This window comes from Carettochelys insculpta, chromosome 1 (genome assembly GCF_033958435.1).
Source record: "Carettochelys insculpta isolate YL-2023 chromosome 1, ASM3395843v1, whole genome shotgun sequence".
Taxonomy (NCBI): Eukaryota; Metazoa; Chordata; order Testudines; family Carettochelyidae; genus Carettochelys; species Carettochelys insculpta.
Window position 1 is genome coordinate 351546818 of NC_134137.1, and position 26827 is coordinate 351573644.

A 26827-nucleotide genomic window follows, 5' to 3' on the forward strand; every position below is an offset into this window, starting at 1 on the left:
CATCTTAGATCTTCGGGGCCTCAACTGTTACTTGCGCAAGCAATGTTTTCGGATGATCACAGTTGCCTTGATACTCATGGCACTGGACGATGGAGACTGGGTTGCAGCACTCGACTTACGAGATGCTTACTTTCATATAACAATCCACCCGGCACACAGATGCTTCCTCCGCTTCACGGTCGGCCAGGAGTGCTTCCAGCACAGGGTTCTTCCATTCGGCCTCTCCTCGGCCCCCAGAGTCTTTACCAAAACCCTGGCAGTGGTGTCAGCCTACCTGCACAGACAGGGGGTGTTCATTTTTCCCATATATGGGCGACTGCCTGCTAAAAGGGGCCGCGAAGGCAGAGGTCTCACGCATGATACGCGTCACAGCGGACACGTTTTTCTTCGCTGGGCCTAGTCATCAACCTCACAAAGTCAAAGTCCGAACCCACACACCATATAGAGTTCATAGGGGCATGCATAAATTCTATCACAGCAAGGATGTACCTACCCGATGCCTGCTTCCACGCCATCAGTTCGCTGGTGCAAGTCATCACATACAGCCCCACAGTGCCGGTTTTAACGTGCTTACAGCTGCTGGGCCACATGGCGGCAGTGACGTTTGTGGTACAGAATGCCAGGTTGCACATGTGAAGCCTGCAGCATTGGCTGACGAGCGTTTACAAACCAGCATCCCACACTGTCCACAGGGTGGTGTCGCCCACAACAGAGGTGTGCAGATCCCTGGCGTGGTGGGAAAACCCCGAGAATCTGCTAGTGGGGGGTGCCTTTTCACCAACCACAAATTTCTATTTTTTCTTACTACCGACACCTCCCACATAGGATGGGGAGCGCACATCGGCGACAAGGTAACGCAAGGGCTATGGTCCCCTGCGGAACAGACACTGCACATAACCATGCTGGAGCTCAGAGCAGCGTTCAATGCCTGCAAACATTTTCGAGATTACTTACATGGCAAAGTAGTCGGGATTCAATACCGACAATACCTCCACTATGTTTTACATCAATCGACAAGGAGGAGCACGATCTCGTGCCCTATGTGTGGAAGCAGTCCAATTGTAGAATTGGTGCATCGCCAACAGCATAACGTTGAAAGCCTCGTACTTGCTGGGCTCTCACACCGTGAAAGCAGATCAGCTGAGCAGGCGCTTCGCAATCACGTACAAAGGGTAGATCCGCTCCGATCTGCTACAGCACATTTTTCGTACATGGGGGTTTCCCCCAGATCGATCGGTTTGCCACAAGGTCTTGCACAAAGCCAGAAGGGAGAGAGCTTGCATGATACTCATAGTCCCGCTTGGGATCGGCAGCAATGGCTTCCCTTGCTTTTGCGCATGTCGGACTGCCCACCGCTTCCTCTGCCGGTGGCGCCGGACTTACTCTCGCAGGCTCCGGGGTCCTTAGTGCACCCGCACCCTCAGGGTCTGCACCTACAAGCATGGCTAATCCATGGCTCAGCTCTTTAAAGAGCACGTGTACAGAGGGAGTACAAGTCCTGGAATGTAGCCAAAGGACCTCCACCAGGAGGACTTACAAGCAGAAATGGACTCGATTCACAGCCTGGTGTTCCGCCAAGCAGTTAGCTCCCCTTGACGTTCCTATACCTGTAATACTAGAATACTTATTGGACCTCACGGGAGGCGGGGTTTCTCTATCCTCGCTAAAGGTCCACCTCGCCGCTATATCAGCCTTTCGGCATCCCACGGTATTCACCCATCCTGTCGTTACCAGGTTCTTGAAGGGGCTGATAAACCTGTACCCCCCTCGGAAACCGCTTCCACCATCGTGGAATTTGGACTTGGTGCTCAGCACGCTATCGGGTCCACCTTTTGAACCATTAGTCACAGTTCCCATACGTCTTCTTACGATTAAAAAAAAAAAAAACAACCTTCCTCCTTGCAATTACGTCAGCCCGCAGGGTGAGTGAGCTCGCGGCAGTGATGGCAACGCCGCACTGCACAGTATTCTCAAAGGAGGCGGTAACCTTAAGGCTGCACCCAGCCTTTGTTCCAAAAGTCTCTTCGGAGTCCAATCTTAACGAGCCAATAGTTTTACCCTCATTTTACCAGAAGCCTCACAGCTCCAGCAAGGAGGCACTCCTGCATCTCCTGGATGTGAGGAAGGCGTTGGCCTTCTACATAGACAGAACTAAGTCTTTCCGGAAAACGGACAGGCTCCTAGTCTCTCTCTCTCCCAGGTCAAAAGGAGAAGGTCTCTCTTCACAGAGAATCTCTAAGCACATTGTGTCCTGTATAAAAATGTGTTACGAGCTTCAAAATGCTCCTTTGCTGGCCCCACCCAGGGCTCACTCCACCAGGGCGGTGGCGGCGTCAACAGCCTTCTTCAAGGGCATCGCTTTAAAAGACATCTGTAGAGCGGCGACCTGGTCGTCCTACGACACCTTTGCCGAGCATTATGCCTTGCCTCAGGTATTCGAAGAGGATACCCGTTTGTCGACAGCAGTCCTCTCGGGGGCAAGCTGCACATAAACCGATTACCCACCTCCTTACTTGGGTTACTGCTGGGTAGTCACCTATTGTGGAGCACCCACGGGGACCACTCGAAGAAGAAAGAGAAGTTACTCACCTGTGGTAATGATGGTTCTTCAAGATGTGTCTCCGTGGGTGCTCCACCACCCGCCCATCCTCCCCGCTTCAGATCTCTGTCTAGTGCTTTTCAGGAGCATCTGAGGCGGTTGGTCAAGGAACTGGCGGGGACCGGATCGCGCACGCGGCGGGGGGCGCGCAGGGGGGTGGCGCGTGCCGGCGCACGCGCGATCCAGGAGAAACTGCTGGAAGATTTCTGATCTGCGGCGCCGGGAGAGCCCAACACCTATTGTGGAGCACCCACGAGGGCACATCTTGAAGAACCATCGTTACCACAGGTGAGTAACTTCTCTTTTTGTTTGTTTTAAACCTGCTGCCTATTAATTTTAATTCAATGACCACCTAGTTCCTGTGTTATGAGAAAGAATAAGTAACATTTACTTTCTCCACATCCATCGTGACGTTATGGACCTCTAAAAAATTCCCCCTTAGTCATTTCCCAAGCTGATAAGTCCCAGTCTTTTTAATTTCTCCTCCTATGAAAACTGTTCCGTACCCCTAATCATTTTTGCTACCTTTTTGGGAACCTTTTCTAGTTTCAATACATCTTTTTTTGGGATGGGGCAGCCACATCTGCGTGCAGTATTCAAGGTGTGGGCATACTACGAATTTGTATAGCATTAATAAAATCTTTTCTGTCTGATTATAATGTATCCAATTCTTAAAGATTCTCAATATTCTCTTTGAGTTTTTTTTGACTGCTGCTGCTCATTGAGACGATATTTTCAAAGAACCATCTACAGTGATATCAAGATCTCTGTTGAATAGTATCCTGCATTGTTTTTCAGTTTGATAAGCATATCTTCTATTTAATGTGTTCTTAATCAGAAGAGTGGGGGAAGAGGCAGCCCAGAATTGAGTCTCTAAAAGCAACTTCGTTTTCTTTTGTTTCATAGGGATGTAGCGTAATATTATTCTAATTGCAATATTATTTATGCAGGCGTACTCCTACATTTTCAAGACCCAGCATTGCAGCTAACAGATCTGTATTTTGTGGACCCTAAGTGGCTATGTAAAATCATGGCACAGGTTAGCTTCATATTATGTTTTAAATATCCCTTTAGTTAGCTCTTTCCTCTGTCCCTCACTACTGTAGCTGACTTGGCTTCATTTTGCTCCATTTCTCCTTCTGCTCGCTTTCACAGCATCTCAGTTTTCCTTGCAGAGTTCTTCCTCCTGTCTGTTAACCTAGGGTACAGATGTAACCCAGTACCTCCAATCTTAGTTCTCTGACTGATGTCTGCCACACCTCACAGTCAGTGGGTCCAAGAACATGTGTTAAATGAGATGGAGATCACCAGTGAGGGGCAACATAATCCTGCAACAAATTGTTGAAGGTTGGAGGTCTGAAATGAAGCAATAACAGCAACTTCAAATGATGGGGGAAAGTAATTAGGGTCCTTGCTCTGCTTGGCTGAAGAGGATGGGGTATGCAAATCTGTGTATTGGGACAGATAAGGGACAAAGGCACTGCTAGGAGCGTTTACCTGGGAAGGATCCACTGTTGGTTTGGTGAGCGTGAAAAAGCTTCCGAACTTTTAGGTGTTTATGCAGACGTCCAAATCTTTCAAGATTTGTTCTTGACTGTTTAACATGTGTAATAATCTCCCATATGCAGTAAGAGGAGCCACTAAAGTACACTACTACACTACGCTGAGAGGAGAGGTAGCTAAATATGTCATGGGATATATTCAGGCCCATCGACAGAGAGGGGGCAAAGAAGGTTGTTACCCTAGGGTCTGGTGATTCAAACAGGTCTGGGAGTCCCAACCAGTAGCAGTGGCGGCCATAGCTACAGGGCTTTTAAGTTACTGAGTGAGTGCTGTGCCTTGTGCTCTGTGCAGCTCTGGGATGTGGGGACTGCCACATGCCAGGCAGCATGGAGAACTGACAGTCCCCAGCTCTGCCTCTTCCAGGGCACAGAGCTGGTCCACCCACCTTGCCCCAGGGCCCCATGCATGCTGTCAGCTCCCCTGGATATACTATTCAGAACTGTTAACTTGTGCTCTGACAGCTGCCATTGCTGAAATTTTGAGTTTTACTATCAATAGGATTAAGAATTTCAGTAAATAATACTAGTAAAATATTGCAGAAAAATGTAATCCAATTATGACCGCAGAGTTGAAATTTTTTACTTTTTTAACAGATTTTGACTGTGAAGGTGGAAGGCTTTCCTAAATATCCTAAGGGAATTATAAAGCGTTCAGATGTGGAAACATTCCTTTTAAAGAAGAGCAGATTCCCTAAGATTTACTTGTCACAGTACTTTAAGCTTCTGGAAAAGTTCCAGATTGCATTGCCATTAGGAGAATATCACCTACTTGTTCCAAGCAGGTAAACAAAATGCAAAAACAATAAATATGCCATGGAAATATACCAATATCAAAAATTCTCATATTCTTGGGCTGTAATGAAATGTCTAGCTGTTTGATATCAAAGCAGTTTCCACTTAGTGAGCAAGACTTATGTTGATTACAATGGACTTGTATACTATTCTTGTAAAAATTTAACTGATTTTTTAGAAAACAAGGTTATATCCTGTTAGCACAATGAAAAATGGTGTATATGAAAAGCAACATATGAAAAGGACTATTATTCCTTTTACAATGAGACCACAATAGTAAAACTATCCCGTGCTACTAATAATCAGATCATCCAGCTAAACTATTTGGGTTAAGTCAAGATCACACTTAGGTGGAAGTTATGATTTTTGATGCTGGTGTTAAGATCTTCTTTTTGCACAAGCTTTGATAGGTCACATGGCCTCTCTGCCTCAGCTTTCACGTCAGTGCAATGCAAATACTAATCCTTACTTTCCTTAAAGGATGCAGCGTTATGTGGACTAATTGATTAGTCCCTCTGAAGCTTTTCAGAGTCTTTGGATATGTGATGTTACAGAATTATAAGATAAGAATTATTGATGGTATACATCTCCCAGAACTGGGAGAGACCTTGGGAGGTCATCTAGTCCAGTCCTCTGCCCTCCTGGCAGGACTCAATCAGCATCCCTACTGTCTACTTGCCCCAATCCCTAAATGGCCTTCTCAAGGATTGAGCTCACAACCTGGGGTTTAAGGTACCAGTAAACCCAAATAATATGGGCACAACCAATGTGATTTGTAGGTGCATTCGTGTTTCACGTCCATTCATCAATATAGTTAACAAATAAGCTGTAGAATAAATCTCATTTTAATCTATGTCCTTAGCAATTCTGAAAGTAATAAATTATGAAATTCTGGAAAATAATGTTTGTTTCTTTCAGTTTGTCTGATAACAGACCTGTTATAGATCTTCCGCACTGTGAGAACTCAGAAATTATCATTAGGCTGTATGAAATGCCCTACTTTCCCATGGGATTCTGGTCCAGACTGATCAACAGATTACTTGAAGTATCTCCTTATATGCTCTCAGGAAGAGGTACTGACATTAAACTTCAAATCTGTGTTGTATATCTTAAACGCTTAGTAGCCATAGGGTTAACTTCAGTCTACAGATTCAAATCCCAGCTGCTGAACTTCTGTGCTTTTATATTTTTGTTTGCGGTTCATCGCTGGCCATTTTCCAAGTGTGAAGAAATAAAATAGTGACCCTTACTTGTGAGTTAAAAATTCTTAGGAATGCTCTGTGCCTGCACTGTGTGAGAGTGAAAGGGAGAATTAAAGAAGTCTCTTGGGCTTGCCTTCACCTCAGCACCACCGTGCATGCATGCACATGCATGCCAGATACAGTGGAAATCTTTGCATTTAACCATGGTTGGGATTAGTTTCTGCAGAAATGGCAGGAAAAATAGGGAGGAAGTAGAAGCCTTGTCTGCTACTATTCCACATCAGCCAGCAAAGCCAGGAGCTGAGACAATATTTAGTATTCTTTTATATGTGTTTTGGAATGGTCAAAGATACTATTAGTGTGTTTTGCTTTTCTGGTGATGCAGTTGTATGCAAAGAGGCTTTGGTTGTTCGCTTTGTATAAATATAAAACCACAAGTAAGTGCTTAGAATAATATTATTTTGGAGTTTTCAGCCCCATTTATCGAGGTCTTATTAAAGATCTGACTTAAACTAACTTTGTTTTCCCTAGAACGAGCTCTTCGTCCTAACAGAATGTATTGGAGACAAGGTATTTACCTGAACTGGTCTCCTGAAGCTTATTGTCTGGTGGAATCAGCACTATTTGACAGCAACCCAGACAGTTTTTTGAAAATTACAACTCCTTCTTGCAGAAAAGGTTAAATTATTAATTTAATTAAATTATTCCTAAACTAGCTCTTGTACCTGCTGTTTGAGTTAAACTTGATGCATTTGTTTATTTTACTTGTGCCTTACAGAACATGTATTTATAATTAAGATCTAGTAGACTGGTTCTATTTTTTTCTTCTTCTTTTTACAGGTTGTATTCTTTTGGGGCAAGTTGTGGATCACATTGATTCTCTTATGGAAGAATGGTTTCCAGGTTTACTAGATATAGATGTATGTGGTGAAGGGGAAACATTATTGAAGAAATGGGCTTTGTATACCTTTGAGGATGGAAAAGAACACCAAAAAATATTACTTGATGATTTACTTAAAAAAGCTGAAGAAGGTATTTTATATTTTAATTAAGCTAATGAGAATACCTGTTTAAATAAATATGTATAGTGATGTCCATTACAATAACATATGTCTCTCACATTATTTAAGAACGCTCACTTAAAATAAACAGTACCATCCGCATAATGTGGTCCAAGAACCACAACTTTGCCCTAATGCCTTCGTGTAACTGTGTACAAGGTAGGAAGGCTGAAAGAGCTACTCACTCATGTGTTGTGGTACCAAATCAGCAGCCCTTATTCATGTGCTTAATTCTGACTCAGTGCTGCAGTTGACATTAGTCTAGTTGATTGGATCCCATGTAGTGATCACAACTGAAATGGCAATTTTCAACAACGGGTACCACCTAGTTACTCAAGACATCTCCTGTTTTAGGTATAGAGAAATATGTCGTATTCATTTAGCTTAATGCTGTATGGTTACTGCTGATGGAGGCTAGTTTTTAACATTGAACACTGCGTGTGCCAGAAGTGTGGCTTATGAGACACATGAGGCTCTTTTAACATTAAAGAGTGGCTTGCGAAGCCACCCATGTTTCCCACTGCCCACTCATTCTCCACGTCCCAGACTTTGGAGGAAGTGGGGGAGCATGGGACTTGCTCCTGGCAGTTGGGTGGGTAGGGTAAGAGCTTTTGCCCAATGAGGAGTGGGTCTTGGGGCCTCAGACCTTCAAGGCGCATCTGCTGGGTCTCAGGCCTTCAGCAGCAGTGGGGCTGAAGCCCCAGGCCCTCTTAGGTGCGTCCCATAGGGCTGATGCCCTGAGCCTTGGGCAGCTGTACCGTGGCTCTCAGACTTCTGAAGATTGTTGTATGCAAATTGAAGAATCAACAAGTTTGGCCTCTCCAGAATTTGCCATTCAACTTTGGTTTGGAATTATTTACACATAGATATAAATTGGAGATGTATATTCAGTTGTCACTAATTAATACACATATGCAGAGTTCTCTAGTGGTGTACATGCATAAAAACAGCTGTCTCTACATTTTGCTCAGCGTAGAGTGATGTGCTGTTTTATCTGCTTTTTCAACCACATCTTGTGTTTTTTTTCTTTTTTTTACTCAGGTGATCTCTTAGTAAATCCAGATCAACCCAGATTTACAATTCCAATTGCCCAGATTGCACCTGACCTGATATTGGCTGATTTGCCTAGAAATATCATGTTGAACAATGATGAATTGGAATTTGACCAAGCTCCTGAATTTCTGTTGGGTGAATATTAATTTTTCGACTCCTGCTTATATCTAATATATGGATGGATATTGAAAGTATAGTGTTTATGTAAATGAAACTATAGAGTTAAAATATACTGAAAACATTTTCTGAGCTTTTTTTCCTATTTGGCTTGTGTATTATGCTATTAAACGATAATTCTGAATTATAGAGGGTTTTGTTGACTGTCCAATGATATATTTGCTAAGGGCGTGATTTTTCAGGTGTTCTGAGCACTCATTACTCTCATGGTTGAAGCTGTTGGTGCTCTGTGATTTTTAGAGTCAGACCTGGTCAGTCTGAGAAAAGATTGAAGGTCTTTTTTTTATACATATATATATTTCCTTCTATTTTCTTTTTGAAAAGGTGATGGTGGGTTTGGATCTGTGTACCGTGCATCATATGGTGGAGAAGAAGTAGCTGTAAAGATTTTTAACAAACATACCTCCCTCAGACTCTTACGACAAGTAAGAAATTTTGTCCTCTTTTTTAATAGTGCAGCACTAATATGCCCATGATAATGAAGGGTTTCATAATGTTTACACAGAAGTGTCTGCCTTTAATTCTGAATTCTTTGTCTTTTTATAGTTAAAATAGTTGAAACAAACACAGTTCACCCTAGAATATAAATGTTACCATACATACAGCATTTCACTTGATTTTACAATTTACAGGAGCTTGCAGTGCTTTGTCACCTCCATCACCCTAGCTTAGTGTCTTTACTGGCTGCTGCAATCCGTCCCCGGATGTTGGTAATGGAATTAGCCCCTAAAGGCTCTCTGGATCGTTTGCTTCAGCAAGATAGTTCAAGCTTAACTAAAACACTTCAGCACAGGATAGCTCTACATGTAGCAGATGGCTTAAGGTAAATATTCTTGAAATGCTAATTTAGTCACTGAAAAATATTGAAAAGTTAAATCTTGTCCCTTCCCTGCCCTTCCTTTTATACCATAAGGGTGTACGTATTCTCTTTCAGTTCATTTTCGTTTAACAAGTTCTTTCTTTTCACTTTTAATTAATTGAATACATAATGCAATCATATTTATGTGTTCTTGAAGCAGTGTATACAATTCAGTGTGCTTTCATTAAATTATGTGAGATCATTAAAAAAACTCTGTAGAAAGGTTACAATTTCTATTCAGTTCTACAGAAGATTTCCATAAGGGCTTTGTTTCTATGGGCTACACAGTGGTTCCCATACTTTTCAGCATCATGCCCCCCTTTTTGATTTTTGAGAAACCCTCATGCCCCCACCTCTTTTTTGCCATCATCCAAACCCCCTTTAACAAAATATTCAATTCATATCCCGACAAGTCAAAAGGCAAAAGAAAAATAGTCACATTTTGTAATATAAATTTTGAAATTTACAAACTTTTATGGCAGTAGTCTCCAATTTTGCAAGGAAAAGTTCCATTATTGGTATTATTGTGGTATAGCCTGTGGTTGCTGGTGGGAATCCTCATAAGGTTGGAAGGCTGTCTATAGGAAAGAATAGGCCTGTCACCTAGGGCTTTCTGGAGTGTGACATCATAATTTAGGATAGGTTGTACATCTTTGATGCGTTGCAGTGGTTTGAGTTGTGGGCTATAGGTAATGACAAGTGGTGTTCTGTTATTGGCTTTTTGGGGCCTATCTTGGAGTAATTGGTTTCTGGGTATTCGTCTGGCCCTGTCAATTTGTTTATATTTGGGTAATGCAGGTTTATGAATGTTTGGCAGAGATGTTGTAGTTTTCGGTCTCTGTGAGTAGGATCAGAACAGATGTGATTGTATCTCAGGGCTTGACCGTAAACAATGGATCATGTTGTATGTGCAGCATGAAAGCTAGAAGCATGTAGGTAAGTGTAGCAGTCAGTGGGTTTCTGGTAGAGATTGGTATTGATCAGGCCATTAGTGATTTATACTGTAGTGTCCAAGAAATGTATCTCTCGTGTGGAGTGGTCCAGGCATAAGTTGCTGGTGGGGTGCAGATTGTTAAAGTTGCTGTGGAATTTTTCTAGAGTCTCTTTACCATGGGTCCAGATGATAAAGATGTCATTGATGTGTCATAAATAAAGGAGGGGGTAAGGGGACAAGAGCTGAGGAACTGTTGTTCCAAGTCAGCCATAAATATGTTAGCATATTGTGGGGCCATGCGAGTGCCCATAGCAGTGCCACTAATCTGAAGGTGTAAGTTGTCCCCAAATGGGAAATGTGGGTAAGAACAAAGTTACAGAGGTCAGGCACCAGATTAGTTGTGGTAACATCAGGGATGATATTCCTAATTGCTTATAGTCCATCTTCATGTGGAATATTAGTGTAGAGAGCCCCTGTGTCCATAGTGGCAAGGGTGGCATTGTCAGGAAGTTTTCCAATGTTTTGTAACTTCCTCAGGAGGTCAGTGATATCTCGGAGATAGCTGGGAGTGTTGGTGGCCTAGGGTTCGAGGAGGGAGTCTACATAACTGGGTAGTCCTGTAGTAAGGGTGCCAATATCCGAAATGGTAGGGTGTCCGGGGTTTCCAGATTTGTGGATTTGGGAAGTAAACAGAATAATCCAGGGTGGGGTTCAGATGGTGTGTCTGAGTGAATCAGGTCCTGAGTAGAATGGTGTAGTTTCTTTTGGAATTCCAAAGTGGGATGAGAGGAAAGAGGTCTGTAAAATATGGTGTTGGAGAGTTGTCTGGCTGCCTCCTGTTCATAGTCTGATTTATTCATGATGACAACAGCACCCCGTTTGTCAGCTGGTTTGATTATAATGTATGGGTAATGTTTGAGACTCTGGACAGCATAGCGTTCAGCATAGTTAAGATTGCATTTCATTTGGTGGTGTTTGTGTATAATGTCAGTCTGTGCACAGCTGCGGAATCATTGAATGTAGAAATCCTATGGCCATTGGGGGAGTACACACAGAGTTCTTCTTCTTTTGGGGTTGATGGGGATGGGGGGGTCGAGCAAGTCAGACTGATGTTCATAGGTGTGTTGGAAGAATTCCTTTAGATGGAGACAGTGAAAGAAGGCTTCGAGTTCATCACAGAATTGTATTAAGTTCGCAGAGGAAGTGGGACAGAAAGACAGACGCCAGGATAAGAGAGACTCTTCTGGGCTGAGTTTGTAGCTGGAAAGGTTAACAATAATGTTCATTGAGCTGTGGTGGTTGTAGTTGTAGTATCCTGATGTCTGAAGTAATTGAGATAGTTTATTGTCCTTTCTTTTTTGTAGGGAGTGGAAGTGTGTTTTATAGATTTCTTGTCTAGTATAAGTAAAATCTCGTTCTGTGGGATCTTGTGTGGATGCCTGATTATTGATGAGAGTTTCAAGTTCAGAGAGTTCATCCTTAATCTTCTTTTGTTTATTGTAAAAGGGATTTTGATCAAGTGGTTCCTCAGTTTCTTAGAGAGTGTGTGGCATAGATTCTCACTGTAGTTGGTGTAGTATGTTGATTGTAATGGGTTTTTCACTGTCACAGGCATCTGCTCCCATTACTTGTTTGGGCACCTGATGACATTTACAAGCTTATCCTTTCAAGAACTTAATCAACTGTATTGCCAGGCTAGCATATATTCTTAATCTGTGTGTGTCCCAAAAGAGGCAGAATTCTGTAATTTTTAAAAATGTAATCTAGATGATTTTTGGTTGTTTTCAAAGGAAACAAAAGGATAAAGGCTGAAAGCATGATGGGATTCCTCACCTGTAGAATATTTGATCTAGTCTCTCTTTTCTCCTGGACTTTTTGTTTTTTCTCTTCACAAGTACGATTCATGTGAATGGAGAAAAAGACATAACTCTTGATCTCTAATTATTCCATTCTTTTTAACCTGAAATTCTGTGACTGTCCTTATAATGCTTAGGGAAATAAGATTTTAAAATTATAAAATCTGGAAAGGAAGCCCCGGGGCAGGGTGCAGGGAAACTACTTTTTTTTTTATTGAATTGATTTCTTTTTCTAATTGATGGTGTAGCTCTAGATGAAGTCTTTTGAATTATAATACCAAGTTGTTCATGTGCCAACAAGTGATACGCTGGCATTCTTCCAGAACCGTAATCCATCAATCTGATGTCATAGTAGTGAATCTTTTTCCCTTTGATGTCATAATGATTAAAAATAATATCATGGTTTACTGTACATAGTTGGTTATGGGTTTTAAATGCTTTCATCTAAGTACCTTTTTGTTAACAGGTATCTGCATTCCTCAATGATCATTTATCGTGATTTAAAACCTCATAATGTGCTGCTTTTTACGTTATATCCCAATTCAGCAGTCATTGCAAAGATTGCTGATTATGGCATTGCTCAGTATTGCTGCAGAATGGGAATAAAAACCTCAGAAGGCACACCAGGTATGGCAAAAAATGCTTTGCTTTATTTTTTGTTTTGTTAAAAATCATAAGACAATATTTTAGAATTCCACTGTGACACATACATAGTTAGGAAACCCTCTGCATTGCTGTGGTTCTCATCGTGTTGTTACTGATGAAAATAGATTTACACCCTGCCCCTCATTCCCTTGTACAGAAAGGTACATTTTACCCATCATTGGTAGTATAATGGGATCTTATTTATAGGTTAATTTATGTTTACTGATATAACTATCAAAACAAAAGAGCAGTCAAGTAGCACTTTAAAGACTAACAAAATAATTTCTTAGGTGAGCTTTCGTGGGACAGAACAACTTCTTCAGACCATAGCCATACCAGAACAAACTCAATATTTAAGGCACAGAGAACCAAAAATAGTAATCAAAGTTGACAAATCAGAAAAAAATTATCAAGGTGAGCAAATCAGAGAGTAGAGGGGCAGAAGGGGGAGTAACTACTCCAAGACAGGCCAAAAAAGCCAAGAACAGAACACCACTGGTTATTACGTACAGCCTCCAACTCAAACCACTGCAACGCATTATTAAGCTACAACTTATTCTTAATCAGGATGCCACACTGCAGAAGGCCCTAGGTGACATGCCTGTTCTCTCCTATAGACAGCTCCCAACTTTGAGTATTCTCACCCACAACCACAGTCTATACTGCAGGAACACCAGTCATGGAACTTTTCCTTGCAACAAAGCCCGCTTCCAGCTTTGTCCACATATCCATTCTGGAGATACCATCAGTGGACCTAACCAGGTTATTCACAGAATCACAGGCACATTCTCATGGTCCTCAACTAACATCATATATGTCATCATGTGCCAACAATTCCCAGCTGCTTTGTATATTGGACAGACTTCAAACTCTCTTAGACAAAGAGTTAATGGGCACAAAACAGACATAAAAAGACGCCTGATCCACAAACCTGTCAGCCAGCATTGTAATGGAGTGGGCCATTCTGTTAATGCCTTAAAAGTCTGCATCTTACTGAAGAGGAATTTTCACAAGAGTTTAGAAAGAGAGGCTGCTGAAATCTCTTTTATATTCAAATTTGACACATTAATATGTGGTTTGAACCGGTACGTGAATTTTCTGGGTCATTATAGGGGCTCTTTTGCATACTTGGCTGAATCTAATTCTTGACACCCCCGCCTCCCCGCCCTTCTACTCCCTGATTTGCTCACCTTGAAATTTTTTTTCTGATTTGTCAACATTGATTACTATTTTTGGTTCTCTGTGCCTCAAATATTGAGTCTGTTTTGGTATGGCTATGGTCTGAAAAAGTGGGTCTGTCCCATGAAAGCTCAGCACCTAATAAATTATTTTGTTAGTCTTTAAAGTGCTACTTGACTGCTTTTTTGTTTTGATAGTATATAGACTAACATGGCTTTCTCTCTGTTATTATTCATGGTGTAACTATGTTTGTTTTGTACAAATATGTTTAATTTGAACATGTTATGCTTATTATTCGATTAAAACAGTACTTTTAAATGTGATTAAGAACAGCCATACTGGGTCAGTCCATAGGTCTGTCAAGCCTAGTATCCTGTCTTCTGACAGTGGCCAGTGCCAGGTGCCCCAGTGGGAATAAACAGAACAGGTAATCATCAGTTCCCTGTTGCCCATTTTCAGCCTCTGACAAACAAAGGCTAGGGACACCCTCCATTGATTGATGATTGATTTTAGTGATCTGTAATGTGCATTTTGGGGGTTCTGATTTCTCAAATATGCTGAATACCTGCAGCTCCCATTGACTTTAATTGGATCACGTATCAGAGGGGTAGCCATGTTAGTCTGGATCTGTAGCAGCAACGAAGGGTCCTGTGGCACCTTATAGACTAACAGAAAAGTTTAGAGTATGAGCTTTCGTGAGTTAACTCACTTCTTCAGATGCTTCATAATTGGATCATGTTTACACCATTTTGAAGTTCCCTTTGCACTGCCTGAGCAATGAAAAGGTGGTGTTTGTGTAACTGAGACTTGGGCTCATTGCCAGGAACATGAGGTCATGACTCCCATAGTGCAGTATCAGGCCCTCTATTCAGACTGCAGGACATGCCTTTGCTTTTCACTAGTAAATAATAAATCTCTTTTGAATGGTTCGACTAATAATACAGAAGTTTATTAACTGATTTCCAGATAGTTGGGGTTTTTATGCTAACATTACATTTGCTCATTTCTTCTGTGTACTTTAATATATGGACTGCTAGCATTTCAGAATATGTAGAATTTTTTGGTTAAATTCATGTGACATTTTTCATTAAGAGGTATTTATTCTTGAAAGGACAGTCATAGCATCATCAGCCTGGCAAGGATCATAATTACCAACGAAACATTTATTTTCAGGATTTCGAGCACCAGAGGTTGCCAGAGGAAATGTTATTTACAATCAACAAGCTGATGTATATTCATTTGGTTTGCTTCTTTATGACATTTTAACGACAGGAGGTAGAATAATGGAAGGCCTGAAGTTTCCAAATGAGTTTGATGAATTAGCAATCCATGGAAAATTACCAGGTATGACATGTTTCCTCAAGATTTAACAGTGAAACATATTGATTGTCATGCTGGCTAAGATGAATGGTGCCACTTATGTTGTATCCTGTGTCTTACTGTGGGCCTGTGCTTGAAGAACAATGCAAACAAAGTGCAGGTTTTGATTTTTTTCTAAAATTATGTTCAGTTTCCACACAGTGAGAAATCCAGATTTAGAGACATTGGGTCAACATGATCCGTGGCATAACTATTAGAGGCAAATTAGGGAGCAAACAGGTATGCCCTGTAAAGAAACAGGACTGCTGTACGCTTACAACCAGTGCTTTTTTAAAAAAAAAAACAAAAAACAAAAAAACGGTGCTGATAGTCAGCCATCTCCCATGGCTGGGACTGCTGAGGTGCCAGAACTCAGTACCGGCAAGTATTGGCACCAAAAAAGCTCTGCTTAGAACTATATTCAGACCTTGTGTAAGAGTGTGGTATTGAGAATTTAACTCTTAGTTCTTGAAGTAGTTACACATTTTATGCATTGAAAATTAAATTTTAACTAATGACCTTCTTTGTATTATGATCAGGGCACATAAGCAACAGAAATGATGTTGTGAAGCTATTTGTAAAGTTTTAAATTCTTCAAGAGATGGAGTCCCTGTGTGTATTCCTCTGTGTGGGTACACATGTGCTAGATGCACCTGAAATCCCAGGTTTTAGTTAGCAGTTTGCCCACTGGTCCATGCCTGAGCCCTTCTCCTCCTCATGCTCTAATCTGAGGCTATAAGGGATGGCGTGTCTCCTGTTTTTTTCTAACACCAGTTGATCAAAGATGACACAGCCCTCCCACCAAGTCTGCTCATCTTAGCTCCCTTCCTCCAGACAGCTTGCTGCTGTGAGTGCAGATGCTGATACAGGTAAAAGATAGCTAGCATGCTGCTGGCTGATCCTGGCGGATGCAGAGCAAATGTAGAGTGACATATTTGAATCTGCCCAGAGCTCTATTAATCTCTATGCAGTTTGAAATTTTATCCTACTGTAGGATATTTCTCTGGGCAGATTTGTAAGAAGTTGTGAGAAATTTTGGTAAGAAGAATGGTATTCATAACTCTCAGGACTTAATTATGATAAATTGCAACTATTAAGCTATTAACTAATTTGCAGCACCAATTTTATGTTTTAGATCCTGTCAAAGAATATGGGTGTGCCCCTTGGCCTGAAGTTGAAAATTTAATCAGCAAGTGTTTGAAGGAAAACCCGCAGGAAAGACCTACATCTGCCCAGGTAGTTTGTGGTTGTATTATAGTTTCTGTGTACTCTTGACTTAATTATACTCTACCAGTTCAAAAGAAAGTGATGCGTTTGTTAGGACTTGTCTGTAGAGCATGCACCTCTGTCACAGTTTGCGCCAGAGGAGTATATATTCTAGACTGTGTAAGCATGTTGCATACCAGCTGGCCCATGTAGACTCTACTGGTGAGCCAGAAGGTTCCCTAATGGGCATTAATGTAGTCCCATTTCAAACAGGACTATATTTACATGCTCTAGGGAATTTATGATATGCACCAGCAGGGTCTGTATCAGTCAGTCATTGTATTACACACCAGTGCACCAAAATTTATACCCCATTGTGGGCAAGCCCTTTGGAAGTGGTACAATATTTTCTCCACTCTACTTTTGAACAGAAATATTTCTGTGACATACAGATTGGTAATTTTCTTTTATGTTTTGCCATGCACCATCCAATGATGTTTCTGCTACTTCATTTCTTCATTAATACTCATGTATGTTAACTCCATTGGATTCATGCCAGATAGACGTTTTCACTTAACATTCCAAAACAAGAACGTATTATAATATTGTGGATGCAGTTAACCTACATAACTCCATACAGCTTCTAAAATCTGTCACAGTGTTTTCTATCACTGTAGTCCCTTGTTCTGTGATATTGTGCCTTATGTTACTTAGAAGACTAAGTCCCACTGATGTTGTCCTACCGTGAAACATGAAGCTATACACATCTCATAGAGCTGGAAGGAAGGAACCTTGAGTGGTCATCAAGTGCAGTCCCCTGCACTCACAAAAGGACCTATCACCATACCAGACAGGTTTTTTTTTTTTTTTAAATCTAACCTGCCCTGGGCCCTTGAAAGGCCTCCTCAAGGGCTGAGGTCGCAATCCTGGGTTTACAAGGCCAATTCTCCAACCACCGAGCTATCTCTCCACACTGTCTGGGCAGATTCAAATATGCAGCTCCACATCTGCTGTGCATCCACCGCTTGGTTTCAGTCAGGAAAATGTATTCTTCACTACTCCCTGGGGAAAAAAACAAAACAAAAAAACCAGTCTTGTAGCACTTTAAAAGCTAACAGAATGATTTATTAGGTGATGAGCTCTCATGGGACAGATCCAAGTGGGTCTGTCCCACAAAAGCTTATCACCTAATAAATCATTTTGTTAGTCTTTAAAGTGCTACAGGACTGCTGGTTTTGTTTTGTTTTGTTAGAATACAGGCTAACATGGCTACCAGTCTGTTACTATTCCCCCTGAAAAATAGTAAAGTGGTGTTGCTGGTGACTGTGTACCTGCAATAGATAAAAGACAGTACATGCTGTGATGCACTGTACAATTGCTTGTAAAGTACTTGTCATTCTGAAGGATAACAAAGTGCTATCTATTCATTAACAGCAGCTGTTATCTTGTCCTATGCAGGTTTATGATATTTTGAATTCAGCAGAGCTTATCTGTTTGATGAGACACATTTCAGTACCCAGTACCTTTACAGCAGAGTGCATGGTCGCTTCCAATCAAAGCTGCAACAAGACTGGGGTCTGGATAGGTAATGGAAATACAGAAAAAGGACTGGTTTCATTTATCAACTTAAATACAGACGGCCATACCTCTATGGTAGGTGTGAAAGTTGTCAAATATTACTAACTCCTTGGTATTTGTGGGACTGATGTTTATTTACAGATTAAATTCGTTTTAACAGTAGAATAGATCAGACAAACAGTCATGTATAAAAGAATCTAATACATCTGGGATGGGAAGACAAATAAGCAGAGGCAAATCTTTAAAATGCTTCTCCGCAAATGCTAGAAGTCTGACTAATACGATGGGTGAGCTAGAGCACCTTGTATTAAAGGAGGTAATTGACATAATAGGCATCACAGAAACCTGGTGAAATGAAGACAATGTACGGGACACAATCATACCAAGATATAAAATATATCGGAAGGATAGAATGGGCCATGTGGGTGGCGAAGTGGCACTGTTTGTGAAAGATAAAATAGAATCAAATGAATTAAGAATTTTAAATGAATCAAAATGTTCCCTAGAATCACCATGGATAGTAATTCCAAGCTCTGCTACGAATATAGTAGTAGGGATATATTATTGACCACCTGACCAGGACAGTGATAGTGATGTGGAAATGTTAAGGGAGATTAGAGAGGCTACCAAAATAAAACACTCAATAGTAATGGGGGATTTCATTTACCCCCATATTGAATGGGTACATGTCACATCAGGGCGAGATGTGGAAATAAGATTTCTTGATGCCGTTAATGACTGCTTCGTGGAGCAGCTGGTACAGGAACCCACAAGGGGAGGGGCAATTCTCAATTTAGTACTGAGTGGAGCGTAGGATCTGGTCCATGAGGTCACCATTACAGGACTGCTTGGGAATAGTTGAACTGCTGTGGTGGGAAGAACACCTCAGCAGTCCAACACTCTGGCATTTAATTTCAAAAGGGGAAATTATCAAAAATGAGGAGGTTAGTTAAACAGAAATTAAAAGCCAGAGTGACTAGAACAAAAACCCTGCAAGCTGCATGGAAGGTTCTCAAAGACACTATAATAGAGGCCCAACTTAAATATATACTCCAAATTAAAAAACATACTAAGAGACCAAAAAAAGAGCTGCACGTGGCTCAATCTAATTCTTGACCTTCCCCCTCACCCCTCCACTCTCTGATTTGCTCACCTTGATTATCTTCTTCTGATTTGTCCTCCTTGCTTACTGTTTTTGGTTCTCTGTGCCTTAAATATTGAGTCTGTTCTGGTCTGGCTATGGTCTGAATAAGTGGGTCTGTCCCATGAAAGCTCACCTAATAAACCATTTTGCTAGTCTTTAAAGTGCTACTTGACTGCTTTTTGTTTGGATTAACACCTGTGTAAATAAGCAGTGAGGGATAAAAAGGCATCTTTCAAAAGGTGGAAGGTAAATCCTAGTGAGGTAAATAGAAAGGAACATAAACGCTACCAAATCAAGTGTAAAACTGTAATAAGGAAAGCCAAAAAAGATTTTGAGGAACAGCTAGCCAAAAGCTCAAAAAGTAATAACAAAATGTTTTTAAATATATTAGAAGCAGGAAGCCTGCTAAAAACCCAGTGGGTCCCCTAGACCATACAAATACAGAAGGAGCAATCAAGGATGATAAAGCCATTGCGGAGAGACTAAATGATTTCTTTGTTTCAGTCTTCGCAGCTGAGGTTGTTGGGGAGATACCCAAACCTGCACCATTTTTTGTGGGAAATGAAACTGAGGAACTGTCCCGGATTGAAGTGTCATTAGAGGTTTTGGAACAAATAGATAAACTTAATGTTAACAAATCACTGGGGCCGGATGGCATTGATCCAAAGGTTCTGAAAGAACTCAAATGGGAAATTGCAGAACTATAAACACTAGTTTGTAACCTGTCCTTCTGTACCTAATGACTGGAAGATAGCTAATGTGACACCAATATTTAAAAAGGTCTCTAGAGGTGACCCTGGCAATTACAGACCGGTAAGTTTAACATCGGTTCCAGGCAAATTAGTTGAAACAATAGTAAAGAATAAAATTGTCAGGCACGTAGAAGAACATAATTTGGTGGACAAAAGTCAACATAGTTTCTGCGGAGTGAAATCATGTCTTACTAATCTGTTAGAGTTCTTTGAAGGGGTTAACAAACATGCAGACAAGGGAGATCCAGTGGATATAGTATACTTAGATTTCCAGAAAGCCTTTGACAAGGTACTTCATCAAAGGTTCTTATGTAAATTAAGTTGTCATGGGATAAGAGGGAAGGTCCTTTCATGGACTGAGAATTGGTTAAAAGACAGGAAACAAAGGGTAGGCATAAATCGTAAATTTTCCGAATGGAGAGGGATAACTAGTGGTGTCCCCCAAGGGTCAGTCCTAGACCAATCCTGTTCAATTTATTCATAAATGATCTAGAGAAGGGGCAAGCAGTGAGGTGGCAAAGTTTGCAGATGCCACTAAACTGTTCAAGATAGTCAAGACAAAGGCAGACTGTGAAGAACTTCAAAAAGATGTCATCAAACTGAGTGATTGGGCAACAAAATGGCAAATGAAATGTAATGTATATAAGTGTAAGGTAATGCACATTGGAAAAAATAACCCAAACTATACTTACAATACGATGGGGGCTAATTTAGCTATAACTGATCAGGAAAGAGATCTTGAAGTTATCGTGGATAGTTCCTTGAAAACATCCACACAGTGTGCGGAGGCTGTCAAAAAGGCAAATAGGATGTTAGGTATTATTAAAAAATGGATAGAAAATAAGACAAGGAGTATCTTACTGCCCGTATGTAAATCTATGGTATGCCCACATCTTGAACACTGTGTACAGATGTGGTCTCCTCACCTAAAAAAAGATATCCTGGCACTGGAAAAGGTTCAGAAAAGGGCAAATAAAGTGATTAGGGGCTTGGAACAGGTCCCGTATGAGGAGGGGCTAAAATGATTGGGACTTTTCAATTTAGAAAAGAGGAGACGGAGGGGGGACATGACAGAGGTATATAAAATTATGACAAGTGTGGAGAGGGTGAATAAGGAGAAGTTATTTACTTGTGCCCATAATATGAGAACTAGAGGACAACAAGGCTGTGTCTACATTACCACATTCCTTCGAAGAAAGGATGGTAATGAGGCTGTTCGGAGTTTACTAATGAAGTGCTGCCGTACATAGGCAGCACTTCATTCAGCAAATTGCCCCCCTCCCCCTCCACAGCAACTCTGAAGTTTTAAACTGTGAAGTGTTGGCACGCATCTAGCTGTGGCGTACCCACCGGTACTTCCAAGTGCCAGGGCATCTTCAAAGTCCCCTTACTCCTCAAAATTTTCCTGGTACTTCACAGTTTAAAAAGTGGCACTGGCCACTGTCGGCAGATAGGCTACTGGGCTGGATGGACCTTTGGTCTCACCCAGTAAGCCTGTTCTTATGATATAGCTTCTGGAAAGCCTAGCTCCAGCTTTAACAGCTTTCATGCTATGCAGCCATATCTGCTACATCTCATAGTCAAGAATACTATTAGATATAAGAATCGGAACTACTCTACGTTTGTTTTTTGTACCTAGACTTACCCTATGAAACTGTGAAACATTAGAATTGATAGTTACTGTAGCAAAGTGGAGGTGCAGACTTTGAGGTTAATTCGCTGATGCCTGAAAAGTGCTTTGAGATGCTCAAATCGAAGGGGCCACATAAATGCTTGTTTTTTGTTTTTTTTTAATTATTAAGAGCAATTACTGAGGGGATGTCAGAGATGGGACATACCTTGAAGTCATTATGGGCTGGATGGAAATTTAAGCTGATTCTCATGAGACTTCCTGACAAGTGAAGTTGGTTAGCTTCTGTAATATAGAGCAGGGGAAAGCCCCCAGAATCTGAACTTGATGATCTCTCAGTCCCTTCCAGCCCTACATTTCGATGGTTCTGTGATTATCTTCCCCTTCCTTCCGTCCATCCAATATACCTGACAATATTGTCCTACCATCAATGCATTTCTTCAATTGGGATGACTGTATGCCAACCCTCAGCCCTTTGGCACTGAGGTAGAAACGCAGACCAAACTCTTGGTTAACCTCCACACGAGCACAGGTTTTTGTAATGCCCCCTCTTGCCACGAGACTCTCACTGCCATGGTGTGCACCCCTAAATGTCTCCAATTAGTTTCTGGAGTTCCCATTCCCCGTATTGCCACAAGAAGCAGATTTGCAAACTGAAGATGGAGTACCCAAAGTAGCACATGTGTTTCTCTACCAGCACTGAATACGACTAGAGCCATACTAAATTCACGGCCATGAAAAATGTGCTACAGGACTGGTCTCCTCCTGTGAAATCTGGTCTTTTTTGTGCCTTTACCCTATACTGTACAGATGTCATTGCATCAGTGTTTCTCAAATTGGAGTTCCTGTCCCAAAATGGCTGTGTGGAGGTGAGGGGAGGGAAAGTCTCAAGATTATTTTATGGGGGGCTTGCAGTATTACCGATACCATGCCACTTTTCCTTCTGCACTGCTGCATCACAGATGCATAGCCAGAGATAAAAAAAAAAAAAAAAAAGCAGTCAAGTAGCACTTTAAAGACTAGCAAAATAGTTTATTAGGTGAGCTTTCGTGGGACAGACCCACTTCTTCAGACCATAGCCAAACCAGTTCTGGTCTGGCTATGGTCTGAAGAAGTGGGTCTGTCCCACGAAAGCTCACCTAATAAACTATTTTGCTAGTCTTTAAAGTGCTACTTGACTGCTTTTTGTTTTGATACTGTATAGACTAACACGGCCTACTCTCTGTTAGTATAGCCAGAGATACGTGGCTTGTGTCTGAGGGCCTAGATTTGAGGGCAGCAGTGCAGAAGAAGTGTGGCAATACCATACCACTGTGGCTCTGCCTTTAGAGCTGGGCTTCTGCCCAGCAGCCACCACTCTCCAGCTCCCCAGTTCTGAAGGCAGCACTGTCAGCAGCAGTAGTACATAAGTGAGGGCAGCAGTACCACAAGCTTCCCCACAATAACCTTGCAATCCCACCATGACTCCTTTCTCAGGTCAGAACTCCTCGAGTCGCAGCACCTTGAAATTTTAGATTTGATAGCTGAAATCATGAAATTAACAAGTTTTAAAATTCAGTGACCATGAAATTGAGCAAAATGGACCATGAACTTAATAGGGACCCACATATGACTCATCACAGAGCATTTTAAAAGACAGATGTCTGTGCTACAGTAGACAGTAGTTACATGGGATAGCAGATACTGAGTTTTTCCCCTGATTTCGGGGGGATTATTTTTAAAAGAAATATTTAAACCTGCCCTTTATTTTCATCATTTGTGCAACAGAAAGTACCATAAGAGCAATTCAGTTTTTTTGCTCCTTTAATAGCAGTTTTCACATCTGTAGTTCTTATATGCAAAGAATGTATCTTTTCTTGGTAGTTGGTTTGTTAACTAATGTGCTGATCATGATGACCATGCTGATCTTCTCAGAGCATTAGGCAAACTGACAGTGTATTCTTGGAAAGACAGGCAGGCCGCAGATCATTGCTGTTTATGAATCATTTATTTTGAGGATTTTGGGTCCCAGAGGAAAAGTTAAAAGTGTCTTCTGCTAATTGGAGATTTCTTTCCAAAGGGAAGAAAGGCCATCTTTCTAGAAGGACACACAGCTTTTTTTCATGAAGTTCAATAGTGTGATCCTAGCTGAAAAATGGCCAGGCTGCTTTTAATTATTTTTTCTTGACACAGGACATTGCAGATGGAAGAATCTTGTGTTTGGCTTTAGTGACTCTTTCCATGGAAAAAGAAAACTGGATTGTGGCAGGAACACAGTCTGGTTCTCTGTGGGCGTTCAACACAGAAGATGGAAAAAACAAACACCATCTTCAGAAAATGACAGATTCTGTTACCTGTTTATACTGCAACTCTTTTTCAAAGCAAAGGTATCATTTAGAGTGTAAACATTGAGATACATTCTGAAATCAGACTTCACAGCAATGCTGACAAAATGGCTGGGTGTACATCAGACACTTGTATTTGTGTGTGTGTACGTGTGTGTGTGTGTAGCTACATACTTTGCACATGTGTTTACTTGCTCATGGGCAAAGGTGAAGTGTTTATTTTTGGACAGTGGCCCCATGTTCACTTTTAGCGGTCAATAACAACCCTGAGCTGCCAGACACTTCTGTTTTTAAATTTTCTGTAATAAATGTACTTTGATGGGGCAGTTCTGGAATTTGTAATTTCATTTCAGCAAACAGAAGAATTTTTTCCTAGTGGGAACAGCTGATGGCAAAGTAGCAGTTTTTGAAGACAGAGCAGTACAGGTAAATTTAACATGTACAATACTTTCTGCAAAAATGTAATCAGTAATATATAAAGTGACTACTTGTAATAGCTTTCTTTCATGCAGTTTACACAGAATCACAGGCTTGGAAGGGACCTCAGGAGGTCATCTAGCCCAGCCTCCTGCTTCAAGCAGGATCAGCCCCCACTAAGTCATTCCAGCCAGGACCTTGTCCAGCCAGGACTTAAAAACCTCAAGGGATGGAGAATCCACCAACTCTCTAGGCAACGCATTCCAATGCTTCACCACCTGCCTGGTGAAGTAGTTTTTCCTAATATCTAACCTACACTTCTCCCTCTTCAGCTTCAGACCATTACTCCTTGTTCTGCCATCTGACACCACTGAGAACAGTTTCTTACCCTCCTTTTTAGAGCTCCCCTTCAGGAAGTTGAAGTTGCTATTAAATCACCTCTAAGTCTTCTCTTCTGTAAACTAAACAAGCCCAAATCCCTCAGCCTGTTCTCATAGGTCTTGTGCTCCAGACCCTTAATCATTTTTGTTGCCCTTCGCTGAACCTGCTCCAGCAAATCCACATCCTTTTTAAACTGGAGGGGGGGCCAAAACTGGACACAACATTCCAGATGTGGCCTCACCGGTGCCAAATAAAGAGGAATAACTACTTCTCTAGATCTGCTCGAAAAGCTCCTCCTAATGCACCCTAGTATGCCGTTAGCCGTCTTGGCTAAAAGGGGACACTGTTTATTCATATCCAGGCTTTCATCCACCTTAACCCCTAGGTCCCTTTCTATCATACTGCTGCTGAGCCAGTTGGTCCCCAGCCTGTAACAGTGCTTGGGATTCTTCCGCCCCAGGTGCAGGACTCAACACTTCTCCTTATTGAACCGCATCAGATTTCTTTTGGCCCCATCCTCCAATTTATCCAGGTCCCTCTGGATTCTCTCTCTACCCTCCAATGAATCTACCTCTCCCCCTAGTTTTGTGTCTTCCACAAACTTGCTGAGGGTGCAATCCAGTCTCTCCAGGTCATTAATAAAGATGTTGAATAACGCCATCCCCAGAACCAAGCCTTGCGGTGCTCCGCTTGAAACAGACCACCATCCAGATAAAGGAGGGGACATGAGAGGGGTTTTGAATCCAAAACCCAGTTCCACAAAGGAACTATAAAGGGGTAGAAAATCTGGCCCTCTATATGTTCTATAGAATGCATGTTCTTGTCAATTTCTAAGTTGCCTTGTATGAGTATACGCACTGTATTTTCTAATGGATGGTAACTTTCTTCTTACAGTGCAAGGGAGCTGCACCTCTGAGGATATTAACTATAGGGAATGTCAGCACACCACTTATGTGCTTAATTGAATCCACATGTACATCTGAAAAAAACATAGTCTGGGGAGGATGTGGAACAAAGATCATATCGATATCTGGTGATATAACTATTCAAAAACTGATTGAGACAAAGACAAGTCACCTGTGAGTTTTTAATACTGCAGTTTGGTGGTTCTTGTTTTTGTTAACATTTTCTGCCTGTGTTTTATCTGAGAAGCCTGTTCTGTTGCTTGTTCTTTTTAAATATCTTGTTTCCAAGTTGTCCTTTCATAATATTTAAAAAGAGTACAAGATCAATTGATATTTAATATATTTGTTCAATTTTTAAAACAAAGGTTCAGTAGTATGTAGATCAGCTCCATTATTTTTAAACTGATCCTGACCCACGTTGTTTTTAGGCTGTATGTGGTCTGTAATTGTAGACACATTTTATTGGAAATATACTGTACATTTAATACATCTTTTTTTCCACTTTTTCAGATTCTGTCACAAGGCTTACAGTGATGCAAACATTATTTCAATAGCAGTAGACAAATCCATCTACTTGGCTAAGAAAAACAGCCATTTTGTGGAAGTTTGGGATAAGAAAACAGAGAAACTTTGTGAACTAATTGACTGTGCACATTTTCTAAAGTAAATCTTATTTTATACTGTTGGTATAGTATCTAATAGCCGAGTAGTGAATTTCTCTAGTGAAATACTTTATATTTTGGGAGTGGTGGGAAGATAATAAATGGTGAGACTAGTTCTATTGTAAGGCATAGCTTTTCTTTCCTTTCTTCTGATCCTAACTTTTGAACTGGCCAGGCAGGCTCTCAGGAATTTTCCAAGGACTTCATTCTTGAGCTTCTATTAATTTTAAAAAAAATACTGTTAACATGTGACCCCACATGAATGCTTTAACTCTGTGGGTCTTCTGCCCATGTCACCACGGATATGAGCTGGCATAGAGTGGTTAGCGTTATTGTCTCCTGCTCTTTGTTCCAGGCGCAGATTGAGATCACAGGCAACGTATCTCAAAATTTCAGATAGGGTTGTTTAGTTTTTGCTGTCAGTTGCTTCTGTCCTTCAGAGCCTACCCCTGCAAAGGTTTGAGTGCTTCCTGGGAGATCTGCATGTCCTCAAACCCCACTGAGCTTAAGAAACAGAGAGTGAGATGAGGGCATAGCAGGAGTATGGATA

General features: G+C 41.3%; 1 protein-coding gene across 2 annotated transcripts in view; it reads left to right on the forward strand.

The window, feature by feature from the left end:
• Window positions 1–26827, forward strand: part of LRRK2 (leucine rich repeat kinase 2) — a 120247-nt gene that overhangs the window by 88268 nt on the left and 5152 nt on the right. For both annotated transcript variants that reach the window (XM_075016297.1, XM_075016306.1), the window contains 16 exons: window positions 3550–3638; window positions 4756–4943; window positions 5872–6026; window positions 6687–6833; window positions 6996–7187; window positions 8258–8404; window positions 8771–8871; window positions 9079–9269; window positions 12562–12722; window positions 15093–15263; window positions 16414–16514; window positions 17943–18137; window positions 23761–23954; window positions 24266–24338; window positions 25605–25789; window positions 26126–26278. In XM_075016297.1, coding sequence (XP_074872398.1) covers window positions 3550–3638; window positions 4756–4943; window positions 5872–6026; window positions 6687–6833; window positions 6996–7187; window positions 8258–8404; window positions 8771–8871; window positions 9079–9269; window positions 12562–12722; window positions 15093–15263; window positions 16414–16514; window positions 17943–18137; window positions 23761–23954; window positions 24266–24338; window positions 25605–25789; window positions 26126–26278 — 2443 coding nt within the window. The remainder of the gene's footprint in view (window positions 1–3549; window positions 3639–4755; window positions 4944–5871; window positions 6027–6686; window positions 6834–6995; window positions 7188–8257; window positions 8405–8770; window positions 8872–9078; window positions 9270–12561; window positions 12723–15092; window positions 15264–16413; window positions 16515–17942; window positions 18138–23760; window positions 23955–24265; window positions 24339–25604; window positions 25790–26125; window positions 26279–26827) is intronic.